Source organism: Taudactylus pleione, unplaced genomic scaffold (genome assembly GCF_031769625.1).
Source record: "Taudactylus pleione unplaced genomic scaffold, aTauple2 ptg000430l, whole genome shotgun sequence".
Taxonomy (NCBI): Eukaryota; Metazoa; Chordata; class Amphibia; order Anura; family Myobatrachidae; genus Taudactylus; species Taudactylus pleione.
The window spans coordinates 1,539,854-1,549,357 of NW_028284832.1; the positions used below are offsets into that span (position 1 = coordinate 1,539,854).

At 44.8% G+C, this 9,504-nt stretch overlaps 1 protein-coding gene across 1 annotated transcript in view; it reads left to right on the plus strand.

The window, feature by feature from the left end:
* Positions 1 to 8,478, plus strand: part of CPNE7 (copine 7) — a 139,262-nt gene extending 130,784 nt beyond the window's left edge. Inside the window, exons 14-16 of the mRNA XM_088447360.1 lie at positions 1,955 to 2,088; positions 2,193 to 2,429; positions 6,409 to 8,478. Of these exons, the coding sequence (XP_088303486.1) occupies positions 1,955 to 2,088; positions 2,193 to 2,429; positions 6,409 to 6,546 (509 nt within the window). The 3' untranslated portion in view covers positions 6,547 to 8,478. The remainder of the gene's footprint in view (positions 1 to 1,954; positions 2,089 to 2,192; positions 2,430 to 6,408) is intronic.
* The last annotated feature ends 1,026 nt before the right edge of the window (positions 8,479 to 9,504 follow it).

A 9,504-nucleotide genomic window follows, 5' to 3' on the forward strand; every position in this document is an offset into this window, starting at 1 on the left:
CGGCCTGGAGTCCGTCGCGATCATCACGACCATCTGGCTTCCGACGAGACCCTGTGGTAGGGTCTCGGCTCCCGCAAGCCCGAGTGGACTTCCTGCTCTAAAGTCCACTACTGACATCACTTGTGTGAGGTCTGCCCACAAACGCCAGGCATTTGTGCAGCCCCCCCCTCCCCGCCTACAAAACGGGGCGAGCTGTCACTCACCATCGACAGCCGCCCCGTCTTGTAGCAAGACCCGTAGCGACTGAACTTCAGTCGCTGGACGGGTCTCGCGCATGCGCACGCCGGAGGCGGTGCATACACAGTGGGGGACCATCGCCCGCTTGCGAGCGGGTCTGAATCAGGCCCTCTGTTCCAACTCCGGGTCAGACCCAGAATTTCGGTGTAAAAGCAGTATTAGCTGGCTGTCCAAAACGCCAATTGGAGGTAATAGCTGATAGCCTTGACGACAAGTTTAGTAACTTATCAGTGGCTACAGTTCCATAACCCCTGTCAGCACATATAGTGCAGCAGCTGTCCGGACAAGGCAATCGCCTGGTCACATAATTGAATTAGCACAGCGGCTCAGTTAGATCGCGACTGCTATCCATACACAGTACCACTACAGCCACTTAATAGACCTCACACCCAGGTGGCATGCTGCAATAATCACTGTCCGGCAGGTGCACAAGTCAGCTTACCGCTGTGCCACTAGCTGATTCTCTGCTGCTCGTTACTCCTGGGTGGTTGAAGGCATATACTCAGATTGGATGTTGATGTCCGCCAGTAGTGCTGCATATGATCTGCTCCCCTTCTCTGTCACAATGACAGTTTCTTCAGAAGGAAAAAATGGATAGGAGATCAATCACCCCATTTATGTTACCTGATAAGTATGGCCTATTGACATAAATTGGTTGATATAATTTATCAATCAGTTTTACTTTAGTTCTCTAAATATTTTCTGTTTTTATGTGTGAAAGTTGACTGTTGATAATGTTTTATCACATGCTATATGTCTCACCTAGCACTTACATGATATTGCCATGATGATCCTATGGCAATACAAAGTGGGCAGTGCTAAGATTAGGAAGGGAATTGTAATTCTAATCCCTGCGATTTCCTGGAAGGTGTAGTGGATTCGGCGAGCATATGGGTGATGTAATATGGACATGACTGATTTGGGCAGAGAGTGGGAAATCCCATAGCGGACATCCTTTGGACATCACAGGAAGAAGCTGTCTTGCCATTGTACTTGTATATCTATGATTACAAACATGGTGCCGTTATTGTGCTATTCTCACTTATTACACTGACAGGTGCATGTGATTGTTTCATCTATTGTGTGCTATTTAACGTGTACACAGAGTGATTGCAGAAATGATATAGTATTATGAGCTGTGATGCTGGGAATATTATTATACTGTAATGTCCAGCTAAGGCACCTACCATTGTAATGTCCAGACACGGTATGGTTACTGCCATACAAGCTCAGCTTGAATAGAGTACAGTTGCTATCACACTACACGTCTGACAAGTTAGTTTCTGTCACATACTGTATATTGTATATTTATGATTGCTTCAATTACAGAAAGTTCCTGAACTGTGACTAGTGAGTTGTTTATATACAGCAAAATGTACTTTAGATTTTGGACGTGTCGCTGCTGAAGTGGGCGGTGCTGGGGGCGTGGTGACACAGTTGCATCATAGTGGCCCCTCCCCTGCTAGACAGTCCAGCAATTATCGACATTGTGAAGTGAGGGGCGGGGTCACAATGACGCAATTCATCGCAAATTGCACCATCGAGCCCCTGTGTGATGGGCGGCTCTGGGATACTTACCCACTCTTCCGGCTGCTAGGATCGCCATCGGAAGAGTGGGCAAGTATGTCATGATCGTTCTACCAACTTTTGTTTTATATATCTGCTGGCTTATAGGACACCGAATCCATGACTTCTTATGTATCATCTCTGTGTATAGGGATTCAGGGCATAGTGGAGTCATACCAGAATTGCCTCCCCAAAATTCAGCTGTATGGACCCACAAACGTGGCACCTATCATATCCAGGGTGGCACGATTGGCGGCGGAGGAAGAGAGGACCAAAGAAGCTTCGGTAGGTGATACCACAGGGCATGCCCATGAGTGTGACATTGTAAGAAGTAAGAACACAATTATTGTTTCCCGCATCAGCCATCTGACCCCACTATCTTGTTGCAGAAATATTACATTCTCCTCATTCTCACGGACGGAGTGGTAACAGACATGGCGGACACCAGGGAGGCGATTGTGCGGGCATCCTATTTGCCCATGTCCATTATCATTGTGGGTGTCGGTAATGCTGACTTTACCGACATGCAGATTCTGGACGGGGATGACGGGATTCTGCGGGCGCCCAAAGGAGAGCCGGTCCTCCGTGATATTGTCCAGTTTGTGCCATTCCGGGAATTCAAAAATGTAAGTTGCAAAGTGACCCTATATATATTATGGAATGTGTATGAAATACGGAGCTATGTAGGTACATTATACCGAGCTATCAGGTACAGTATACAGAGCTATGTGTACATTATACAGAACTATGTAGGTACATTATACAGAACTATGTAGGCACATTATACCAAGCTATCTAGGTACATTATACAGAGCTATCTAGGTACATTATACAGGGCTATCTAGGTACATTATACAGAGCTATCTAGGTACATTATACAGAGCTATGTAGGTACAGTATACAGAACTATGTAGGTACATTATACAGAGCTATGTAGGTACAGTATACAGAGCTATCTAGGTACATTATACAGGGCTATCTAGGTACATTATACAGAGCTATCTAGGTACATTATACAGAGCTATGTAGGTACAGTATACAGAACTATGTAGGTACATTATACAGAGCTATGTAGGTACAGTATACAGAGCTATCTAGGTACATTATACAGGGCTATCTAGGTACATTATACAGAGCTATCTAGGTACATTATACAGAGCTATCTAGGTACATTATACAGGGCTATCTAGGTACATTATACAGAACTATGTAGGTACATTATACAGGGCTATGTAGGTACATTATACAGAGCTATCTAGGTACATTATACCGAACTATGTAGGCACATTATACAGAGCTATGTAGGTACAGTATACAGAACTATGTAGGTACATTATACAGAGCTATGTAGGTACATTATACAGAGCTATGTAGGTACATTATACAGAGCTATCTAGGTACATTATACAGGGCTATCTAGGTACATTATACAGAGCTATCTAGGTACATTATACAGGGCTATCTAGGTACATTATACAGAACTATGTAGGCACATTATACCGAGCTATCTAGGTACATTATACAGAGCTATGTAGGTACAGTATACAGAACTATGTAGGTACATTATACAGGGCTATGTAGGTACATTATACAGAACTATGTAGGCACATTATACCGAGCTATCTAGGTACATTATACCGAGCTATGGCCCTCATTCAGAGCCACTCGCTATCGGCAGTACGCTCGTTCCGAGCGATGTTCGCACATCTGCGCATGCGTACGGTTTTTAGTATGCATGCGCGAACCAGTCAGTGCGGCCGAAAATCATTTGTACGCAATATAGCGAGTGCCTGCTATTTTGAGTGACAGAAAGAGGCGTATGTGGGTGGTAACAGGGGAAGGTGCTTGAAAACGGGGAGTGGAGATCCGATCGCAGGCGTGCTTAAAGGTCAAAACGGGCGTTTTATGGGTGTGCATAATTAATATAGCAGCGTCAATGACCACGTCACTTGTTTTTTTTTAACTCAGAACTGCTCGCAAAATAGCGGTTGAAAAAACAACCACAAGAATAGCGAGCAGTTCATATCCTGTTCGATGTACTCGATTAATCTAATAAATAGCGGACATGACGTATGGTGCGAGCGGCCAGGGGGCGTTTTTAAGAAAAAAAAAAGCGTATGTTTTGCTCGCTCGTTCAGACTTAGAGGTGTGAACAGACTGCAATGTGCGAACGGATCATTTGCATAGCCACCCCTTGTTTTTGAACGAACGCAAATAGCGAACGGCTCTGAATGAGGGCCTATGTGTACATTATACAGAGCTATGTAGGTACATTATAAAGAACTATGTAGGTACATTATACAAGGCTATGTAGGTACATTATACAAGGCTATGTAGGTACATTATACAGGGCTATGTAGGTACAACATGGAATCGGTATGAAATACGGATGGCTGAACAGCCGGCGTTTCTCATACTGACGCCGGAAGCCCGATGAAGACATCCTGACGGGCACGTAAGTACCCTAACACTCCCCCAGTTGTGCCTAACCCTAATCCCTCCTTCCCGTGGCCTAACCCTCCCCGGGGGTGCCTAACTCTAAATCACCCCAGGGGTGCCTAAACCTAACCCTCTCCCCCACAGCTAAGACCTAAGAAGCCCCGCTTACCTTTGTTTGGGATGCCCGCTGTCTGGATTTCGGCGTGGGGCTAAAGATTGGTGTCGGGATTTCAACACCTATCTTTAGTCCCGGGTCGGGTGGTGTTTTAACAATCCAATTTATTATAAGCTTATACAATGCAATGTTAAAAATATGAAAACAATGTTAAAAAGGGACATAGGACCTCATTCAGAGTCGGTCGTAAGCGGCCGCTCGGTCGTACACCTAACGATTGAGAAACTGAAAAAGGAAGCGATCGCACGGCCGGTCGGTCGCAACCAAAATGACACCCATATGTGAACAATGCACCTCCTCTAGCTAGCGAGTGATAGCACCTAGCGATCGAGTCAATCGTTGTCAGTTGCTGTATGTTAATTTTCTTCTGATGGTTGCGGCCATTTGTGTTGTATTGTTCAAATGTCATTTAGTTCATGCTGATGTTTTACTGGTAGTGCGTTTGTAAATTTTAAAAGATTTTAAACCCGGATTTGGAATAATAATGTTGTATTGTTGTTAAATGCATGTTAAAATTAACAAAAAACCACATAGAATAAGTCATCCCCATGATATTTATTTATTCTTATTATTCGCTAATGCAAACGCAGCTGAATCAATTACAAGCCAATTAGCAGTGTTATTAGCTTCAGCAAACGATTATTAGCTGCTTGCATTGTGTGGCTCAAAATAGAAACATCAATCCTAACATCAATAACATTTGATAGTATCGATTGTACTCTGGGGCTTGCGAGAGCACGTACCCAACCTCAAGCTGTACGATCAGCCAGGCCTCGAACGTGCTCGCAGAGTGACGTTTTACTACTTCCGGCCTTCTATGTCGGTCGTAGCAGGTAAATTATGTACGCCCCTAAAACGCCCTCAAAACGCTGAGGAACGCCTGCATTTTCAGACGACCACCCCCGTCAACACCCACAAACGCTCTTTCATGTCAATCAACTCTCGGAAGCCACTTCCTGCTCGTAAGCCATACGATCTACAGCATTTTGGATCGCAAAGCCTCGTACGCACATGCGCACAACTAACCGTGCCCGTGCGTGGTTTGGAAACATCGGATGCGTACGACCGAGCAGCCGCTTACGACCGACTCTGAATGAGGTCCTTAGACATCAGAGATTATAGGCTACAGGGTCTCTTAAATCATCAAGTTAATTGTCCTGATCTTCCAATTACTGTTCCCGAGTGTAGGTGTGAAAGTGTGACTTCCTACTCCCATTTTAGAGTGGAGTTATATAAGGAACGCTTAACTACTGTACCACCAACATTTGTTTAGTTTCCCCATTATGAACAACTTGTCAATGCCCAAGAAAGAGTACAGTTAACCACAGTGTTTATCAACAACATGAAAATAAACTGCAAGCCATACTAACTGCTTAGGAACAAGGGCTGGAAAAGAGATGGGGTCCTTTCACAGTGTGTAGGAGATTGGTTACACTGTACTTTTGTCCGCTTCTGAGTTTGAGGGGCATCGGATCGCCTCTTGACAGAAGTATATATATGTGTCGCATATCAAAGTAATCATCGTAGTCACGTGAAGCGGTTTCTCACATCCGTTTGCAACTAAGATGCATTTTCTGTCGAAAGCCGATTTGCACGGGACCCAGTGGCTCACACACGCCAGGCATTTTGCGCTGCGTGGCGTATTGATGCTAGGCATGTGGGGACACATCTGTAGCTATGCAGTTGTAGGGTTCCCACTCGGTACATCTGCACCCAAGAGAATACCTTCTCCGTATTTTTACCTTGCAGGCAGATTGTTTTTAGTTTGTTGTCCTTGGATCCATCAGAAGAACTATGCAACATATATAGCTGGGTCAGCGCAAGAACTATGTTTCTATATAAAGGGACAATGCAAATAGATAACCTGTATGCAAGACAATGTTCTTTCAAGCGGGGATGCATGTTAATGGATATAGAGAACAGTAAAGCAAACAATGTACAGTTGGTTTCCACATTCTGCTAACTACAAACCTTACATTTGTGTATTTCAGGCTTCACCAGCTGCCCTGGCAAAGTGCGTCCTGGCCGAAGTGCCAAAACAAGTGGTAGAGTATTACAGCTACAAGGTCTTTCCCCCTCGCTGCCCAACAGAAGATTCCCCGGACTCTGCTCTCAACTCTCCTCAATGAGCCCAGTTCTCCGCTCAGCTCCTCAATGTCCCTCCAGCTCCTTCCAAACCATCCTCGGAAAGACGAGAAAGCTTGTAGCCCACAGTGTTCCAACCGTCATCTAATGCCTTTCACGTGTGCCGGGTAGACCCATTCAGCCACTCAGTCATGAACTGCTGCTGGATTCATCTCTGCCATTCCCCATTACTTCTATCAGTGCTGGACAATGAGCGCTAAGGACAGCCAGGGCACTGACTGATCACATGACACCAATGCATCAGAATAGTGCACAGTCTACAGCGGTGCCTGGTGGCAGCAGTGAAACTGGTCGCACGTTGTTCATATTGTGTGTATTCTAGGGTTCTGATGATGCACTATCAGGGCACTGGCGCCGCTGTTCTTCACGTCATGCCTGGTGAGGCGCTGAATGTAATTGTATGTAGAGAAAAAAAAAGAATGACCGGTGGGAAGAGAGTGGTACACGCCAAGTTATCATTATTGGAACTGGGAGTCCCATTCCTATAAGTGCTGTCATGAGGTCACGGAGAGGGGGGTTGTTAATCTTTGATGCCTATCTCTATGATTGGAGCTTATTTCATCCAGAGTCTATGTCTTCTTTATAGTTCCAAAACATCATTGGGTTTGAGGTCAAGCAATGATCTAGCTATGTCATTTTTTGTTGCAAAGCTTTGGTGAGCAGAAGTCTCTGTGGGATTCTGTTCATCCGGCAAATTCCCGTCTACTTGTTTTATTTGTAGGAGGAAGGATCTGATATAGTACAGTACATTTCTTTTGAATAGCAAGCCTTTTATAAGCTCGATGTAACACTTAATTAGCGCTTGTTTTAGGTTTTCTTCTCTATCTGCGGAGTCGTCTATTGAGAGGCCTGTAGACATCTGAGTTATCCAGCACGTTGGCTCATTAAAAGTATCTACAAAGGAATCTCATGGGGTCTCCGCGCCTTGCATGAAAACACAAGTCTATGTGACTTTACTTTTGATATCTATCAAATCAACACATCTGATAGCAAGTCAAGGCAGAAATGGAGGGAGGTGCATGGAAAGGCGTCCAGGGGTCTCTGGAAACCATCTGCACAAGATGCAAATGGAACTTGATGTGAGTTCTGTGAATGGAGAGCGAGGCGACGTCTCTATGCGTTTCGCCTACCTTGTAGCCCTGACATTTCCAAAGGTTGCAGTTAATGACAACTGGCTGTTCCTTGGCTTTTTTCAAACACGGTGTGTTCTGTTAATCTGACATTAGTCAGTGGATCTTGTAAATCCTTCCCATGACATAGCTACAGTGATGTAACAGGAATATTCTTACTGGCAATGTCGGTGTCTGTCACATATAGCGCACTACCTGCGTGATATTTCAGAGGCGATTGCAGCCTTATTTAGATATAGGAGGGATTTATAATATTAGCATAAATATATGTTTTCTAATTTTGCTAATAGCCTTCGACAGTGGCAACGGACCGCAGAAGATTTATGTCACTTTATGTAAAATCCAAAATGAGTCTAAAATGGAGAAAAGATAGAGAGAGAAAGAGATTGTAATAGGGTGATCTGTTATTGCTAAATTATGTATATGCTGATTTACAAAGGAACCAGAAAATCAACACAGACATAATGATTAAAGGTACATTATAAATCTCCGACATACATGCAGAACACACACTTTGATTTACAGGACACCAAGTGGTTAATGCTCCTTGATCGATGTACTAGAGTAGCAGTGCCTGTGTGAGGCTGTGAGGTGCATTCATGTCTCTATCAGTGAGGAGCCTCTGGATGATGCAGCGTCTCTTCTGATCTCATCATATTGTTTCATGTTCCCAGTGCATGTTCAGGTGTCCCCGCTTGTGCTGTAGCTAGTAGAAAGGCCCAGATGTGCACCTCTATAGTACATGTTGGCGCTTCTGTGAGGTCTGCATGCTTTCCGTTTTTGTGTCCAGGGAGAAAATATCCCTAATAAAGAAATCTTCTCTCGCTCTACATGTCTGATTTATTTTCCTATGACTTATTCGCCATTATGATATGTTACAGAAAACTTTGGAACTTTATGTACCACACTATAACACTTATCTGGGTACCACATACCAAACTATTCAAGTTCAGCGCACTGAGCTATGTAGGTACAGCATACCAAACTGTATAGTTGTATCCAGGGCCGTAGGGAGGGTGGTGCGGCCGGTGCCTCCGCACAGGGCGGAAGCCCCCAGGGTCACAGGCCACACCCTTCCCAGCTCCCGTACCGAGCCATGTAGGTACATCATACCGAGCCATGTAGGTACATCTTACCGAGCCATGTAGGTACATCTTACAGAGCCATGTAGGTACATCTTACCGAGCCATGTAGGTACATCATACCGAGCCATGTAGGTACATCATACAGAGCCATGTAGGTACATCATACCGAGCCATGTAGGTACATCATACCGAGCCATGTAGGTACATCATACCGAGCCATGTAGGTACAGCTTACCGAGCCATGTAGGTACATCATACCGAGCCATGTAGGTACATCATACCGAGCCATGTAGGTACATCATACAGAGCCATGTAGGTACATCATACTGAGCCATGTAGGTACATCATACAGAGCCATGTAGGTACATCATACTGAGCCATGTAGGTACATCTTACCGAGCCATGTAGGTACATCTTACCGAGCCATGTAGGTACATCATACCGAGCCATGTAGGTACATCTTACCGAGCCATGTAGGTACATCATACCGAGCCATGTAGGTACATCATACAGAGCCATGTAGGTACATCATACCGAGCCATGTAGGTACATCATACCGAGCCATGTAGGTACATCATACCGAGCCATGTAGGTACAGCTTACCGAGCCATGTAGGTACATCATACCGAGCCATGTAGGTACATCATACCGAGCCATGTAGGTACATCATACAGAGCCATGTAGGTACATCATACTGAGCCATGTAGGTACATCATACAGAGCCATG